Source organism: Pagrus pagrus (assembly GCF_965226575.1).
Source record: "Pagrus pagrus genome assembly, chromosome: 4".
NCBI lineage: Eukaryota > Metazoa > Chordata > Actinopteri > Spariformes > Sparidae > Pagrus > Pagrus pagrus.
Genome location: NC_140188.1, coordinates 9,262,922 through 9,281,642, shown reverse-complemented (window position 1 = coordinate 9,281,642; position 18,721 = coordinate 9,262,922). Strand labels below are relative to the sequence as shown.

The 18,721-nt window shown below is 40.8% G+C and overlaps 1 protein-coding gene across 2 annotated transcripts; it reads right to left on the bottom strand.

The window, feature by feature from the left end:
* Positions 1-2,637: 2,637 nt before the first annotated feature.
* On the bottom strand, positions 2,638-16,282 carry p4ha3 (prolyl 4-hydroxylase, alpha polypeptide III). Of its 2 annotated transcripts, none has more exons than XM_084351121.1 (13): positions 15,950-16,282; positions 14,660-14,814; positions 14,316-14,539; positions 10,444-10,593; positions 10,306-10,357; positions 9,974-10,137; positions 8,752-8,931; positions 5,917-5,981; positions 5,593-5,752; positions 5,126-5,188; positions 4,652-4,720; positions 3,779-3,875; positions 2,638-3,310 (listed from the first exon to the last, which is right to left on the bottom strand). In XM_084351121.1, exons 1-13 carry the CDS (start codon positions 16,258-16,260, stop codon positions 3,240-3,242), a joined length of 1,761 nt encoding a protein of 586 aa, XP_084207247.1. In that variant the 5' UTR covers positions 16,261-16,282; the 3' UTR covers positions 2,638-3,239. The 2 variants fall into 2 exon arrangements, with proteins under 2 accessions (XP_084207247.1, XP_084207248.1); XM_084351122.1 differs by having other exon boundaries at positions 8,752-8,928.
* Between the last annotated feature and the right edge of the window lie 2,439 nt (positions 16,283-18,721).

The window sequence follows — 18,721 nt, the reverse complement described above, 5'->3', positions numbered from 1 at the left end:
TTAAAAATGTAAATATTACAATTGCACCTATTGCAGCACACATTAATGCTAGAAAACGAAAAATACAGCACACATAATTGCTGAGACATTTAATTCCACTCATCCATCCATGTATTAGCTATACCAGCTTATTCTTTTATAGGTCAAAACAATGTAAACAATTGCAAAACTTTAATTAGTTACTAAAAATGCGCCACATACAGTACATTTTAACAACTCCATGCAGCCTTCTTTTGAATCACCAGCAGAGGGAAGCACTGACCTCCCCATCACTATAACAAAGCTGCTCATTTCACTGACAGGAGGATGTAGTGATTGTCTTTCTTTGTTGAACCTGAGATTAAAAGAAGCTTGCTGTGTTTCTGTTTTACTGTTTTGCTGTTGCAGGGCAGCTTCTCTGTCAGTCAGCGTCATAATCAAGTCTTTCCTTCCATCAGTTGCACTGACTCACTGACTCTGAAGCAAATAAATAATTAAAACTTGACTCAAAAGTTCCCAAAGTGTGAAAAAAGTCTGCTTGGTAATGTTCAAACTTACTGTATGTACTTGACAATGTGTTGAGGTAGACCTAAGGTCTAGTCATGTATGCTTACTATGCTCTTGCATAGCAACACTTCCCCTCTGCAGCCATGTTTGTTGTGGTGATCATGGTAACGGTGAGGGCCGCTGAGGGTGTGTAGGAAGAGTGCGCAACAAAGCCCTTTGAATTCTGGGAAAAGTTAGGCTTCAGGTTGATAGATGGATTATTTCAGATCTTCTGTTTCTGGTTTAACCGCATAAAAAGCATCTTAACTTCGAAGACATTAATCACTGCTGCCTCAAGTCAAACTGAAAAACATAAATTATCTGACAAGTAGCTCCAATATGTGTCACTATAAAGCAGATGAAAGACATTTTAAACCTTTTCTTTGGAATATTGTGTCCATTTGCTTTAATTAAATAAACTTGTGGTTTCAGATACTTGATGTTTGGCGTCTAAATGTAGCTATAACCATGTTTTAAATGACTCTTATATGAATGTTTGCAACCAAACAGAAATCTAGAGAGAGCTGCAGAAAGGCAGGATCTTCACATCCATCAACTCCTGCTGTTTAGTGCACACTCAGGAATGTGCAATATGTATCCAGCATATATCCGGTTCTTATGTTTTCTGTGTCAGTGTGTGCTTGGAGAGATTTTCTGTTTATGTACACTGCTGAGCTGGAAGGACAACGTGTATCACTGTGTATTTTTCATGCCCCAAAAAGGTTTCATATAGAGGCTCCCACCTCACTCTGTTTTAAGATGTTATGACCTAGTTAGACAGATATCTGAGATATTGGAGTGGTATGCAGACAGTGTTGGTTGTGTGAGTTCAGGCATGAAATCTGGAGCAGACAGGTTACCGATCACTTGGCGTGCAGAGTGTGATTAATGACAATCCGGCCACAGAAGCTCAACAAGAGGCTGACAGATCTGGTTCATCTGTTCCATTAGACGAGCAGCAGTGACATCAAACCAAAATGAAAGAGTCTCCCACAGGCAGCGATGAGCACATCGTTCAGTCAGCTGGGAATAAACAGGCACACTCACACAATGACTGGTTCCTTTGACTCATAGCACCAGTCTGAAAGAGGCCTGGAGGTCTGAGATGACGAATTACAGAAGAATTTCAAAAACTGTTGCTTATGTGCATCAACCAAATCTGAAAACATTAAAAAAAAAAATCACCTTCAACTTTCTGTTTTTAACCTCTTGAACACACGTTGCCCTTAAAGGTCCAGTGTGTAGGACTTATTGACAGAAATGGAATATAATCCATAATTCTCTTTATATTATTGTATGCTTATCTGAAAATAACAATCAGTGTTTTCGTTAGCTTTGAGTGAGCCCTTAAAACCTACAGAGGGAGTGGGTCTTTTCCCACAGAGTCCGCCATGTGCCACTAACTGTTCTCTCATGTGGTGTCAGGATAACCGGAAAAAATTTTTTCTGACTGGGAAAATTAACATGAACGCCCTCTCACGCTGAAAAAGAAACAACTCGAAAAAGTCTGAGAAATGATGCTGCATTCACGTGTTTCTCAGATGGTCCCATTTCCTGAGTTGGGAAGTTGTTCTTCTGACTTCGGTGCGTTCATGTGCGTCATGTTGGAGTGTGGGAGCAACAGGGACACCAAAAATAAGTTGTTTTGAAATTTTAGCACTGATACTAGGCAAAACTGGATATGCAAGGCAAAACATGATATGCGAGGCATGACTTTCATAACAGTTCAAAGTTTATTACCATCGACCCAATGTTTACTTTGGGCTGCTGTGTTTCTGTGTCATATGGCATCAACTCACCGACTCGTGTATCAAAATTTTCTCTGACTTTCCGAGACTTGAGAGGGCATTCATGTGAACTACACGTTCCCACAGTACATGAAAACACATTTATGGTACACAAGTTGCTGACAGTTTACATAGTATGACACACGTAAACACTGGGTTGATGTTGATGGGACGAAACTTTCATCAAAGTCATGTATTGCGTACCAAGCTTTTGCTCACGTGTAATCTGTAACACTATATGTAGGTTGTAACTGTTGATGTTGCTCCCAACTCTGTATGTGCTTGTTGCAGCACTTCGTTGAAGAATTATCACATTTAAATCGACTCAAAAATAAAAAAACAGCTTTTATTTTTCGGTGCATCATCACATCACACTGAATATTCCAGATGACTGGTGTAGTGTTTCATACACGCTTCACTGTGATTCAGTCCTGCACATTAAACTTCTATTTAATGTTCTGAGAGTCTGCATGAAGTTCAGCTGTGTTGATTTGTAATGACAGACCCTCCGGTGGGCCCAGTGTAGGCGAAGGGCTGCATAAAATGTCAGTAGGAGGCAAACAGCCCAGCACAGTTAACTGAAACCAGCTCAGTGTCCGAAGGCAGAGGGCCTCTCTCCATCTGCAGGAACTGGCCAGTAGGAGCAAGAGAACATTTGGCCTCTGGGGGCTGATTGCCAGCTGCCCCACTCCTCTTCTACCCCGCCTCTCAGCCTTGTGCTAACCGTGTCCACTGCAGCAGTGTACTGTACGCTTAAGGCTCCCTGGGGCCCCGGGGCTCCAATCACAGATGCAGGCTCTCTCCCCTTCCCCTGCTTGTGTGCTCACTTTTCTGGCTCCATACTTCTCTCTGCCTGCGAGTGTGCCTCTCAATTGTAGAGGCTGGCTCTTGTGAACGAAAAGGGGCCCAGCTATCGCTCCGCCCTGCTCACTCGTCAGGGTTCAGGCTGCAGCGATGTTGGAACTCTTGGCCGTGCTCGTGGATCCATTTGTTTGCCACTGGAACGTACACAAAACAAAGGTTTTCTTGACCTTGCACCTTTGTGCAAATACGTTCAAAGAGCACAGCCTTGACACTAATTTCTTATCAGGAAAGTGGCTGCTGGAAACAACACTGCCACCAAATTCTTCTGCAGCTGCTTAGTGATGATTAATATCCTTCTGTTGGTTTAACTGGTGCCTTGCAATTGTTTCAGCATTGGGAGTTTGATGATCTGGGCCAACCGGCAGCAGATGTTTAGCTTCCAAGATGAACGCTCAGTGTCTGAACTGTACTCACTAACATCTCTTAACGCTTAATGCAGCACAGATGTGAAATAGCTCTTGTGCATTAGCTCCCGTATAAAAGGAGAGCTTAATACTGGATAATGATGTGAAAAATCACAATCTGTCTAAGAGATCAAGTCTGCTATTTTCCATATTCACATCTCTTTCTGGCTCCATCACACTCAGTCTACAGACTCTTACCCCATTTATCCCCAATAAGCACGGGGCAGCCGGCATGCAGCGTGTCTTCATCTCCTTGACCGTTTCTGTGGAGATTCCACCAGAAGATGGCACCTTTCTGTGAGGTGGAAAAACAACGGAATAATATTATAATAAATGGCTATAACCTACTGACAGATGAAGACAAAAATTCATATGGAAGTCTAAAGTACATCTTTTGACATAACTCATACAGAACCTCGTGAAGTTTAGTTTAACAGTAACAAAGAAGAAAACGCCACAGTTTGACTACCATTTTTTTAAATTATGATAAATTCATCCATTCTCAGAGTAAAATCTGAAACTGGGACTTTAAATGAGCCAGACTGAAACTCAAACACTGTATGGCACTTGATGCTGACTGTTAGAATAGGGCAGGAAAAAGAAAACAAATACAGGATAGTCAGGCAGTCTTTGAGAGTTAAAATGTATCTACATGATTAATCGACTGACGATTATTTTCCTGTGGATCAATTAATTCAGTTTAATCCCAACATCTCAGGCTGGATTTCAAGCACAGGAGCCCCTGCAGTTACACTATTTCATTAGTTATTTTATGGGCTTATTAAGTCCAGTTATTTTCTGTATAAACAGGCAGGAAGTGAGAGCTCAATAACATGAAAGGTGAAAGGTTAAACCCCGGGGAAGGCCTCAGGGAGGCTCTGCTATACAATAGCAGTATTGTGGTGAAGAATCTCATGTGCTGTTGTTGTTATGATCTGACCTTTTACCATTTTGACAGCTGCGGCAGAGAATGTGAGGGAGGTGAAAATAATCAAGCTTCAGGCAAGAAAATGACACAAAGACAAAAAGAGGCTGCGCTCAGCTCCTCTGAGATGTTAGCAGAGTGTTTACCTCCACAACAGGAACACTGAAGTTGGCGTAGATGAAGGCTGTGGAGCCACCTGCCTCAACAGAGCTGAGCTGTGGAAAAAGGACATTCCTTCAGTGTTGTGTCTTGTGTTTACGGGCTCATGTCTGCTGCCATAGAAAAGGGTTTTCCCTTTTTTTTTTTTTTAATCACTATCAAATTTAACTAAAATGTTCACATTGGATTCATTCATGAACAGAAGAAAACAGAAGTAGGCTGTGTAACGGAGGTCTGAGACAGAAAAGAGAGTTTGGTTTAAGTTTGTTCCATGACTGAACATCTATAAAAGTAAAATCTAGACAGTGAGGTCAGATCTGGTCTGAGTTTCTGAGGCAGGTTGTTCCACAGTCAGGCAGAAGCCTGACCTGTGTTTTAAATCCCGGGCTTTGGAAAAGCAGGAACATGAGGCTCAGGCTGCTGTCAGGGTCGTTAGACGTTTACAACAAGACTTCACTCACGTATATCATAAAGGTCGCCACTCGATTCCCAGTTTTCAGCTTGAACACCGGACTCGAAGGTGACTGGAAAATTAGAAAATGGATTTATAGTATTGAATGTAAGCACGGACAACATGCAAAGTCTATAACCATATTAAAGGTGCAATATGTGTCGGAGTTTTATTTGCAGAAACTAAAAAATAACTAAAATTATCAATAGAATGCAAGGAAATGACATCAACGTATTGTGTTGCAGAGATATCTACTGAAGTTAGCACGCTAACCAGCTATCCTCGGCCCGTCTCTGTCCAAAGCTCCTGTATTAGATGGGTAAACACCAGAACTGCTGCTACTAGCTACACGGCTAACTGAGCTAAAAGTCGGCTAAAAATATCGATCAATTACAATACAATATTATTTTAAAGCCTTGTCGCCCAGCCCTAAGCCATATAATCAACTCATTACAGGTCGATTAACAGACCACTTACTGTAGCATGGTCAAAGTGAGGTTCATAATGGCCACCGATCCCGTAATTCACCACTTGGAGGTACTCGCCATATGGGTGCTTCACATTCAGACCTGTGAGCATGGAGATCTTCTGGTCCAGCTTCCCAACAGTGGACTGTGCTGAACCCTTCAGCCATGCACTAGAAATAAGACAATTGATAAATAACAAATCACAATTGATAGTTTATTTCTCCATCGTTCACATGCTGTTCAGTGTCATAGGCTGCAGATTTATATGGCAATACAAGACCAGCCCATTCCAAGAATCTGTCATAAACAACAAAGTGTTTACAGTAATTTGTACCTCTTGCTGATGCGATACTCTGCTGTTGCTTGTTTCTCTCCAGCTGCCACCACAGATCGTCTCAACTTGACAGCAAAGACAGAAAACAGCATTTTATGTTTGTGGTTGTTGCAGCAGCAAAGCTTTGATGTCCAGCTGCAAAGCCCAGACAAAATGAGAGCAATGTGAGTAATGGGAGCATGACGGCATGCTCCGATCACATGTCAATAAAAATTGAGAGAAAAATGGCATGAATACAATTCAAAAGCTGCTGCGATGACAGATTTACAATCTTCTTCTATTATCTTATTATTGTGACCACAAATTATGCAAAAAATATACATAGGAGTTTTTATAGAGTTCAGACATCCTACTTCCTCCACAGGTTTCATCACCTCAGAGTCTGGAAGGGAGGCTGGGTTAAGTCCAGATGTTTTGGACAGCCCGGCTTAAAACTAAGCCTCTGTGATTTATATGGACTAGTCCCTGCGTTCTGCTTATTTTAATTTGCAACGGGTACTTTGAGTGGCACAATGTTCTCTGCAGAAAACTGGTCACACAATATTTCTGTTAAATTTGGCAGATCAAACTCCTGATGACTTCCTCATGGCAGCGAGAGGCATTACTTCATTCAACTCCAAAGAGCTCACCGCACACGGCCCATTAAACAAGAGGGAAAATAGTCAAAAAATTAATCACTAAGAAACCACTACAATGACGGATTTGTTAACTCCAAACAACAGGCCTGTGTTATTGGTACGCAGGGTTCAAACTGTGCTCATGGCTAACGAATGCCGCTCTCTGCTCCAAACTAATACCATACCCTGGGCCTGTTTTCAATAAACCCACAAGCTGACATAATGATGAAATAAGTACAGGGGTTTCCATGCGAGCACAGGACGGAAAATTCACTGAACAAAGCCAAAACCTCACAGAAACCATAGGGCACCAGTCGAGTTAGCCCACCAAGTATTCCCTAAAGTCACTGAGTCAGCGAGCAGTGAGGACAATGCGCTGTCCTTTTCCATTTAATGAGCAGAAAATCAAAAAACTGTTTTCAGATAGATACTGTAGCTCGATGATATTAGACTAAATATTCACCAGTGGAGCCCAGCGGGGTCATTTTGACAGTTTGAGGCTCTCAGCCAAGTTTACATAGAAATGCATCCCTCATTCCTTTAGGCCTTGCTAAATGTTTGGAAGTAGACCAACTCGTCCTCCATACGGTCTTTCCAGTAGGAAAACGTAACAGTTGGCTTAGACTCCGGCAGCCTAAAAGCCCCACAGCAGAGCAGAGTAATATACTATGCATATTCAGAACTGGTTTTTGATAGGCACCTTTACTCTTTCAGGTATAATCTGCAGGATTTTCCTAAAAATCATACTAAAGTAATCCCTCTCAATGTTCACTTATGACCCACTCGAAGTGTAATTTCTTACATTCTCCTTCATATTTGGTTGTGCTCGAGACATTTCTGGCTGTGATGAATTCAGGATTCTGGGCTTTGGGTTGGTGGCTCACCAAAGCACTGGTATTTAACAGCTTGAGTTTGAAAATGCTTTTAATAAAAAAAATATTTAGATCTTGATTCAAGGTCTTGTAGGACAACTCTGCCCCTTGACTTCAGGCTGATGTGGCTTTTCAATGCACTATGTGCAACGACAAGGTATAATCAATAAAAAGTACCTGAAGAATTAAAAGAAGAGTTGTCATTATGCTTAAAGGCCCCTTATAGGTTGGATTATTATAACAGATGCGCTAAGGTTGATTTATGGTTGCACATAAGCTCTACGTAGAGCTGATGCTGCATCCTACGCAAGTGTCCATGCATCATAATCCATCCTCTCACCCACATCACTTTCTTTCCTTCCTGTTTTTTTTTCATTGCTGCAAATCAAATCCATTCCTGCGTTTCATCTTGTGTGTGTGATTTTGCAGTGTGTGACCTCTTGTAGCTGATCAGTCATGCAGTGTGAAAAAAACCCGTAACAACTGTCTGAGTTGAGCTGACGACTTCAAAAAGTTGTCTTGTGTGTTCAGGAGCACAAACTCTCAGCAATGAAGCTGAGACAAACAGTACCAGTGCAGGTGAATGCTCAGAGTCAGAGGGCAAAGAAACATTAAACATAATGACAGTAACAAGGATGTGGAGGATGACCAGGATCAAAAAGTGACAACTCAGTCAGTGGAGAACAGCTGCCCATGCATAGCTCGTGGGACATGAAAATATGAAGCTAGAAGGGGAAGTCCACTTTAGGTAATGACAACATTGCTAGTCCTGCTCAAAGGCTGCCAATTTCATTACACTTACAACAAAAAGCTAATAAACGGGCAGCTGTCCAGGAGGTTGGAGGACAATTTAAAGTCCTGGGAAACATCCTGAAATAACGGTGATACCAGGAAAGCCAAAATCAACACAGACACAATAAATCCTAAACAAACATTATGAACATGGACACGTAAAAGCAATTTCCTTAAATTTGGTTAATTGTAAAAGAAACATGTTTATAAAAACCTGACTCTTCTATGTGAGTATAGGGCGTTCACATGGAAACAAAAACATGTTTAATCTGTTTTCTACCATGATTCATCTATTTGTTCTATTCAAGTTCAACAAACTTAACAGACTCTCCCTCTCTCGAGCTCTTGCTGTTGTAAAGGGTTAGAAAGCTTCAGAAAAACCCTGAGAAAAGAACAAAACATGGGATTACAAAACCAACCAAGACCTAATTGGATTAACTAAAAAAATGCAGTGTTGATTGCAAAAAAGCTGACATACTGGAGACACATGTTTCGTTTTGCAGTTCATTTTTAGCCACAAGTGATGAGGAGAAATGCGCTGTGCTGGCACTTACTCCCGGCTGGGCGAGCCCCTTGATGTCCTCGGCCTCAGTGTCAGTGATGAAGTCGTGGTACAGGACCACATACGGCTGCAGGCTCAGCACTTCTCGTCTCACTGGCAGCAGAAGCAGCCCGGGATCGTCGTTGGTGAAGTAGTCGCAGAAAAGTTTGGGGTTTTCAAAATGCACTGGCTGCTAAGAGAAACAGCTGAAGTCCATTAACAAGATCAAAACAAGAATTATTTTTCTTTTTCATCCGCAAACAATTTCAATCTGCATTGTTTCTACATACGCCCACATACAGTCGACATAAAAGCAAATATGACCTCAGTATAACTAAAGTCTTCAATGGCCAAGAAAACTCTAATTACATTTGGATTAGATTTGTCTTCAAGAGCGACCATAAGGTCAGAGTTTTAATGTCCTCCGCCAAGGCCCAACAGTCCCCTTTAATTCAATCAAGCCTAATCCAATATTCAAAATATAATAAACAGAATATATAATTATAAACCACCCATAACTGCTTAACCATAAGCTCACAAGATCTAGGATCTGCATCAAATTGTACTTGTACAAAAGTACTCCTGATTTTTTTTTAAAATCAAGATCCATTGATCATTATTCCCTGAGGAACTAAACGAAATAAAAAACCCCCGAAAACGATGAACGTGCCTTGCAGTGTTAAAGAAAGCGAGAAAAACCAGTGGAGTCGCCTCCTGCTGGACATTAGAAATACTGCAGGTTAAATGCACTACTGAATTGGCTTTACTTTTCAGATCAAGAAGTAACGTTGACTTATTATACCGTCTAAAGGTCGTCAGCGACATAATAAACATTATACCTGCTAAAGATTAGCATGTTAGCATTTTTCATTGGGAACATATTAGCATGTTGATGTTAGCATTTAGATCAAACCTCTGCTATTCCTAAGACTCTTGATTTACATGTAAAGAAGGATTATAAACTGCACTGGAATAGAAAACATATTTATTCATATTAGTTGTACCCTATAACATTAGCTCTAACATGGCTACACTGAACATTTATTATCATTTTCTCTTAAATACACTCACATGCACGTTGACAGATGAACATTTAAAAAAGGAAAAAGCAGGATTCCATTGGAGAATTATACAATTAACAATCCTCTGGTTGTTGTGTTCAATTATCCCTGATCCCTACCAGATATTTTCCTCACACACAGTGTGTGTTCACAATGATTAACCGTGATAAATACCTGAGAGCCTCGAGTCTGGCAGAGTCTCTCGTAAGCGTCCCTGGTTCTTAAATAATTGGAGGTAGGTCTCCTCAGCCCGTCGCCCCTCGGCGATGTGGCTGAACTCGTAACCAGCAGCTTCTCATATTTCTCAACATTCTGCAAAACTCTTCCATTCAAAGGATCTGAGAAGAAACGTGTAAACAACACAGTAGTCAAACATTATAGGGCATGTTTCTAAATTACAGTACAGGCTTTATTTTAAAAAGGCGAGTCATGCTGTTCACAAAAATAAAGAGGGGTTTTTCGGGGATTGTTTATGCACCACACACAAGCTAAATGAAAAGACCTACCGTGATGCAGTAACTCCTGAGACAGACTGAGAGCATAGGAGACGTTTCCTGTCTGAAACAATGAGAGGAATCGCAGGAATTCAAGCCATTAATCATGTTACAAATGAGCGAGCATTTCCCATGTGTTCTTCCACCTACTTTAAAGTGAGAGAAGGCCAAGTGATCCAGAGCATCCTCCAGAGTCCCTTCGTTCTCCGGGCTCCACTCGCCTCCCGTTCCCCTGAAGAGACGCACCGACTCCTCCAACCACTGCACAGAGTGGTAGTAGTCTCCCTGCTCGTAGGCCACCTGTGGAAACACCTGGGTTACTTAAAAATAACACTATTGGACATTTAAGTAGAAACTTCTTTCTGGTAGACAGTCATCCCAAAGGCAGCCAAGTGTTGGCATGCTTGGTCGTCTTCTGGCACTGGACTTGAGGACAGAATGTCAGCCAGCTCTGGTCCTTATACATGCATGGTTGCTAGATCTTGCTCTGTTGTTGTAGATTTGTGGACTGATCTTAGCTGTGATGATAACTTTGGGCCAGAGGCAGCAGCCTGAATCAAAGCAGTGTCTTCAGCCAGTTCTCTCACGTCATTCAGTTGGCATTAACTGCTTTGGCTACTTTAGCTTGTGTCGGAGTCATGCTGGGACTTTAAAACTTCATTTTGGACCATTTTAGAGATCTCTGATTGTTTCTGATGCTGCGTTTGTGTGGCTGGCTGTGTTTTGTTGTGTCTGATCTCTGCACTTATCTCTTCTGCTGTACCACAAGTCTCTCCTGGATTAGAGATCTTGATCTTAATGAGATTACCAGATTTAATGAGGGTTATAATGAGAGCAGCGTTAATTGACCTAAATGCTGACTACAGGCTGTGATGTAACAATTAGTCGTGTTCAGTCTTGATTTTTTGCTCATTATGACTCTGAATTCTTTGTCTCACTCAGGGCTGCTACTCGTGATTATCTTTAGTATCAGTTTGGGACCTGTTATATATTTTGTTGCATACTTCCATTATCCCAAATGTTTCCAGCAATGTTCAAACCCAGCGAAAATCCACAAGTTTATTCAAGGTAACGGTGCATTTCATTTAGTCGTCTGTCGCTGTAACTTCTGAGAGAGAGCCAGAGAGTGAGGAAGGAAGCATGAATGAAGCTAAAATATTCCCTCGTCCTTGAACATTAGTGTGCCTGGGTCACATCAGATAGATTTTCGTCAGCAATGGCAGTTGTTTAATGGACTTCACTGCCAACAAAGTCAGTTTGATCACTGGATTGCCTGTGTTTATTCCCTCCAAACAGCCAGATTATTTCACTGTACATTAGACGTAAGCAAGCAGGCAGTGACACGCTGAATTCAGCTCAACCTCTCACTTAAGTCAGCACTCACCAGAGGCTCTGGTTCTCTCTCCTTTCCGCCCTCTCCTCTCTGCAACGTTACATTCATGAAGTAAAATACATTTCTCCTCTAGTTCCAGTCGCAGTCACCTTCGTGGATCGCCGCTGTCGCCAGGTTGATAAACAGGAGTAAAAATAAATCGATTTTTTTATCCGAAAAGTTAAGAAGTCATCTGTGAGCTCCTGCTGTCAGTAACTGGCTCAGAATCAGAGCAGATTCCAGTGTGACTCGGGGTGTTTACTCTGACCATCTACTCCAGCTGGCCGGCTCTGAGCAGCTGAGGAGCGGCTAAGACCTCCCGCCCCGCCTGCCTACACCTGCACAACATTCAGCAACTCTTTTGTTCTGTTCTGATAGAGAAACCCTTAGTGGTGGCAATTACATAACATGTTTAATTGGTTATTTGATTAACATATAAAATGTCCAAAAATTAAAAGGAAAAATGTTCATTACAATTTCCCAGAGCCGAAAGTGACATCTTCAAATTGCATGTTTTGTCTGTCCAATAGTCAAAAGCCAAAGATTTATCATTTGATACCATATAATACCAAAGAGAAGCTGGAACCAGCAAATATTTTGAAGTATTAGGTTAAAAAAAGTCAGTTTCACACATTACACCTGTCTGAGCTCTCAAGCAGGTAAACTGTGGCCTGTTGATCAACGAATGCCTCAAGCATTATTTTTACCTTCATGAACACTGGCTGCACTCTCTCTCTTTTCCTGCTCTCAAACCTCTTTTGTAGCTGACCTGACTTGATGAAGTAGGTGCTGACTGCACGACCGACAGCACCCACAGAGAAACAGGGAGGCATGTGGCTCCTCCCATCAAAGAGATCATGCGCACAAACAAAAATCCCAGTGTACCATTTAACCAAACATAAACACACACACACACTGACTTATCAACGCTTATACAACCAGTTCACAACCTTACACCCTATCATTTGGGAGCTTTTCGTCTTAAGTGGACCAATAAATTCTTAAAAATAGAGAATATTCTGCAGATTTCAAGGGGAAACATCAGCTGGGATTCACTTCAAACTGCTTTAAAACTCCTGTAAATGATACAGAAAAGCTACAAACCTCTGTTAAAAAGTCCTGCTGGTTTTTAGGAGCAGTTTACCAGCCACATAAAAGCACGTGCAGGCAGCCTTTGTGCTGGCAACACCCTAAAACTAAGCATCTCTGTTTACAGGTTGTCTCAAATAATCTCAGCTGCAGTACAACTGAAGGCAAGCTCTGCTCCGAACTCTTCTGCTGCGTGAGATAATGTCTTTTCCACACAGGACGATGACTCTCCCACACAGCGCCCTGCCCTCACACATCACCACTGTACATAAACACTGGAATTTATTGTGGGGAAACCTTTTTTCTTTCTTTCATACTTGTATAATGGTATATTTATCTTCACGTGAAACTGATTCCCAGGCACGCCATGAGAGGAATTCGACTTTGTACTGTCTGTATTCCCACCACACAGTGACAGACAGGTTTGGGATAAAACTGTTTTGCAGACCTTTGCAATGGGATGTTCATCAGAGAGGGAAGTTCTCACAGCAACATCTTCCAAATATCTCTCCGTGTTATTAGTTCACATGAGCACTTGCAGCTTATTCATTTCAAGAAGGTTACCACGAGAGATGACAGACTTGTTTTAACATGCTCTCATTGTGTTTCTTCATACATCTACTTTTATTCAACCCAATCGCCAGAATAAATGTAAGCAAAGTACGCTTCTGCTAAACCACAGATAAGTTAAATCTGAATGTTTCTTTTTGTTGCAACTTTCCATTTGTTGAGATTGAACTTTCAAAAACCACTTGGTTAGGGTTAGGTTTATCTTAAAATACCTTCCCAGGAAAAATTGCCAGTTTTGGTAGCAACAGAAACGGACGTGAATAATGCCACCAGCGTCACCTCCACCTCGTGAAGAGAAAGTCTGCTAATAAGCATATAATGTGAGCGTGATATGCCAACAAATGTCAACCTTGGGCATATCTGTGGTTTGCAGAAACGTTAAATGTTCACATTACATCCTGGAGGCTGGGAAACTGGTGGGAAACAACATAGTTTTTGGATACTCTGAACTAGGAAATGACAAATTCTTCACATTATTTCAGAAGGAACTATTGTACTTTTTACTTCACTATATTTATTGTTGAGCAACAGTTACTAGTTAGGCTTTGGTTCCCAACCTTTTTGGCGCTTGACCACATTCAAAAAAGCTGTCCTAGCTGGGGCTCCTCCTCATGTTTCAGATGTCTATGAGTTGTTATCAGGTTCCACCAAACTTCCCAGATGGTTTCATTTAAATATCTGTTGGAGGCCCATAGAGATAACACTTTTCGGCATTACACATAAAAGCAAAAATAAGAGAAAAGTCCAAAAAATGAATTAACACTTGTTAAGCAGAGCTTTGTTTTTTCAGCATTCCTCTCTCATTAATCATCTCACAACCTCTTTTGATTTTTCGTGTGAATCACTGGAGGGGCCTGACCTCAGACAGACACAGATACTCATTCATCCCTTCAGCTCTTACCTCCCCCAGAGCAGGAAAACGGAGGGAGATTACCCATCTGCAGCATGGGACAATGGGAGGAAGCAATAAAGGCAGTAATTGATTGCGTACCTTTCCGACCAGAAAGCAGTCATCACCGGACAGCGGGATGGACACTGTGGGCAGGTAGACATCAGTGGACTCGCCATTAGTGACTCTCTGGAAACGACCCTTTACGAGGCTCGCAACTTGAAGAGCGTACACATCCTGCAGCCTCATCAGCCCCTTAGCGGCGCCCTGGAGGTCTTCCAGTTTGGGCAGCTCAGCCTCTTCCTCCTCGTAACTGGACCTGAGGGCTGGACAGCAGAGGGCCAAAAGGTGAACTTTTGTGGGGGGTTGGGTGGTGACAGCAGAGAAGAGGAGTTGTGTTTAGTTATCACCACCAGATGTGTCTGTGAAGACACCAGTGAGCCAACCTTGTGTGTTCTCCTGGGCTTCGTTGCTGTAGACGACGTTCAGCCACTCCGAGTAAAGCCGCTTGATCAGGGTGAACGCCACCAGAGGGTTGGCCATCGCAGTCCCCGGGCCTTTGTAAAGTTCAGTGTGCAGGTCGGACACTTTGGCATAGAAGCTGTGGGAAAGAAAAGAAGGAGGCCAAACACTTAGTCAGCTTCACATGCAGCACGTGAGTCCTGGGGACCTTATGGTGCTCTTGAGGAAGAAGAAAAAAGGCGACAGAAAAGAAAGTTTTTCAGTTTCATTGCATGCATGATGTTCAGCTGTGTCGTGCTGTGGGATAACGTAGACTCTATATGAAGGATGGAGAGCTAAAAGAGCATCATCACCTCTATATTTTGCTAAAACGACAAATAAAGCTGATGCATGACAATACTCATTTTCCAACCCCACACCACAAGAAAACCACCATCCTCCATAAAATTAGAGTCCTTTCCACAGACAAACTGTTGAATCATGACCATAGACTGGTGGGAAGACACTTGATATGTCTCGCTCCCCAACAGCCATTGTGTTCCCAGCAAAATGAGGGTTACTGACTGGAAGAAAGTGAAGCAGAACTTAAACTGTGTTATTCCTACAACATTAGATAGTGAAGCCAAATAGCTTGAGCAGGAAATCAGAGCACCAAGACATGAACTGACATGAACGTCATCAGGTGACGTGTTGAAAGCATGACCATGTCTTCCTCAAACCTCCACATGTTCACCCTCTTACAAAAACTTGCTGCGTTAATAATAATTATGACAAAAAAGTCTAAATTATTAGATAAATGTTGACTTCTATCTCCCTAGGACTTTATAGCCCACAATTAAGACTTTTTATCTCATAATTAAGATTTTTTGGCCCATAAATAAGAGGTTTAGCCCATAATTAAGACTTCTTAGCCCATAATTATGACTTTTTATCTAATAATTTTATCTTTTTTTATCATCTTATCTCCTTGTGACTTTTTAGCCCATAATCAAGGCTTTTTCATCTCATAACTATGACTTGCTACCATGAAAATATATGTTTTTTTCATCAAGTTCAGTTTTCATCTACTTTTTTCTTTAACTTGTGGAAGTGGGATTTCAGATCTATCTTTTCCATTCTGAGACTTTTTCTTTAGATCGGATTTGTCTCCACACTTTGGAGGTGCAGGCTTCTTGCACCACATAAACTCAATGGAAGTCAGTTCACCATCTAATTCCTAACACACTAATCTAACTCTTCATCTCTCTGACATGCATGATGATTTCTTCACTCACCGTTTGATGTCCTCCAGCCTCTCTACCTCGTGGTCAATATAAGTCCTCAAGTAATCGATCAGCTTCCGTTCAACGCTGATCGCCTGCTTCACGTTCAGCAGCGACGTGTACATTTCACCTACAGACAGGGGCACCACAGCTACAGCCAGCAGAGTCCAGCTCAGGTAAACACATGTAGGATACTTCATCTCCAGCACAGAAAGTCCACAGCTCTGTCCCTGCAGCGGCTGAGCTCCTCTCTGCTCTGAGGAGCTGCAGGATCTGTGAAGACCACAGATCTGCTCTGGGATCAGCTTCCACCTCCTGTTCATGACACCGACCTGCAGCCTCAGTCCAGTCAGGATGATCGGTTTGTCATTACAGCGAGATTTTCTATATATATTCTCTTTAATAACAGGAAAACATCAGACTTTATGCAGTCAGGCTCCAGAGCCAGTTTGTAGAGGCTGTTTGCACATTTCAGTTTACTTTGATGCATGCAAGTAAATGAAACAAATTGATTAATAATCTCGATTAATTTTTATTTTTTTTCATTTCTGTTAAACTTAAAGTGGTTGATATGGGTAAATCATTTGCTCCATGACATAAAAAAAGAAAGAGAAGATAAGAGAAGAAAAAGGAGTTTGGCGTCAGTGCGACACCTGCAGGTGAAGCCTGTGTACAACAACCAAACTGCAATTTTAAAGGGGCGCTATGTAGTTTTGTCAAATAAATTCTAACTCCGCATTTTATTATCTACAATATTAATGAGGTACAAACTCAGACATTTTTATTTTCTCCATAACAAAATAAACAAGCTGTTCTCAGAGGAATATAAGGTCTCCAGATCACTGTTTGAAGCTAGAAAGGTGGCAGGGTCCGCCACATATAAACAAAGTAAAACAGTGTGAAACTGTGTTGTCCTCTCAGCTCAGTTTGTTTACTCAGTTTATTCAGTCATGAAAACAAAGAGAGTTTGTTTATTAAGTTTGTTTAGGCATTCAAAAAAAATCATTCAAACAAGGATCTTTCTCTTCTGATTAAAATGTTTTCTTACAACGACACTTCTAGGTCAGGACATCTCTGCGACATTGTAGCACTTCACTATAAAGTTGTTTTGTCGTACATTTTATCTTTTTAAAAAACATTGCAGCTTCTTGGGTTCATTTATATTCCTTTATACACTTAAATGAAGCATAGTCACAGGTAGAATTAGCATATTTTGACCCCCCAGTGAGACAGTGGCTTGCTGGCTTACACTCCTTATTATTGTATTTTAGTATCACACTGATTTGTGCATTAAAATATCAGTGTACTAATCTACAAGACGTGTTTTAAACAAACATTATGCTTCTACATGTCTGTAATATGGTCTACTCAGAGTGCAACACACAAGGCCAAAAACATGAACTTGCCTGCAACCCAGCCCCAGTTAATCATAAATCCTGCATGATCAGCTAACATGCTTATTGAATGCCAAACTTTATGTAGGATACCTTAAACTGACTCACTCAGTTGTGTAATCGCTATTGATGCTGCTGGCACGGAAACATGGTCACTGCCTGGTTTATGTTAACAGCTGCGGATCAATAAAGCAAAAAACTGTGCCAACGCAAACACGAAACAAAAGGGTCATAACTGCTTTCATGAGGTTACCTGAGGTCTGTAATTCGATTAGAATGATGTAACATTGATATATGAAGACGGTACATGTTTTACAGGGTTTCTGCAGGGATTAACAAGTAAAGTATGAATAAGTCTGGAGTGCTCAAGTTTAAACAGAATGTGATGAAGGAGCTCTTAGGAAACACAGAACTTCAAAACAGAGAAAAAGGTCCTCTTCTGGCGAAAAAATGCATTTTCAATTTTTTAAAGAAATTCAACACGATATAACTATCTAAATAGAAAATGCAATCCTTTTGCCAAAAGAGTAGCTGGGATTGTAAATTAAATACCTTTTTAATATCACACAGAATCCAGTTTAATACCTGTTTTCATCATCAAATTGACTTAAGTTTGAAAGCATGATGGAAAACCAGCGGAGACGATATAATTGCTTATTATTTCATCACATTTTCTCAGAACCTCTCATCAGTATATAGCAAGAATTTCTGTTGATACAATTACCCTGATAAGTTGCATAAAATAAAAGGATGGATTAATAATTAGTTAAGTTTGCAAAAAGGGTTTTCATGGATAGATCATAGATCTTCATTTGTCATTGCTGTTATCTAGTGTTGCAATATGTGTATTTTTGTGATGTGTTTTTGTTGTTTTTATGGTTTGATGTTGTGATTGATTTAATCCAAATTGTATTTATGATTTTAAAAGTAACTAGTAAGCAGATTACATGGTGTAATGCATACTTACGTACAAGTAAAATTACATATTTTAGGAAAAAAAAACATATATAAAAGTACAAGTACCCCAAACAATGGTGTAATAACAGTACTTTGAGTAGGTGTAATTAATTACTTTCACCCCTGGTTAATTATTTAAGCAGCTGTAAAGGTTAATAAATATCAGTTGCAACTTTGAAACAATCAACTGCTTAATAAATGGTTTAATGGCATTTCATTGTCGGTTAACAGTGGTTTAACTATGAACTTAAGTTCAATTAACTATTGATTTACCATTTATTAAAGATGGTGGAGACATTAAAGTGTACCACAAAGTGTTACACTTTAATGTCTCCCCACATCCTGCAATGGGAAACAATAACATCTAACAATGAGCATTACTGCCTACAGCAGGGAAGAAAGAAAAGCATGTTTATTAAATATTACTCTTATT

What these genes read in the sequence shown, in the direction of transcription:
- p4ha3 (XM_084351121.1), bottom strand. Translation starts at nt 16,260, where the DNA reads ATGAACAGGAGGTGGAAGCTGATCCCAGAGCAGATCTGTGGTCTTCAC. An exon ending in AGGGGCTCGCCCAGCCGGGA is followed by an intron (nt 5,982 to 8,751) that starts GTAAGTGCCAGC and finishes TTTGCTGTCAAG; the next exon opens with TTGAGACGATCTGTGGTGGC. An exon ending in TGGCGACCTTTATGATATAC is followed by an intron (nt 4,721 to 5,125) that starts GTGAGTGAAGTC and finishes CTTTTTCCACAG; the next exon opens with CTCAGCTCTGTTGAGGCAGG.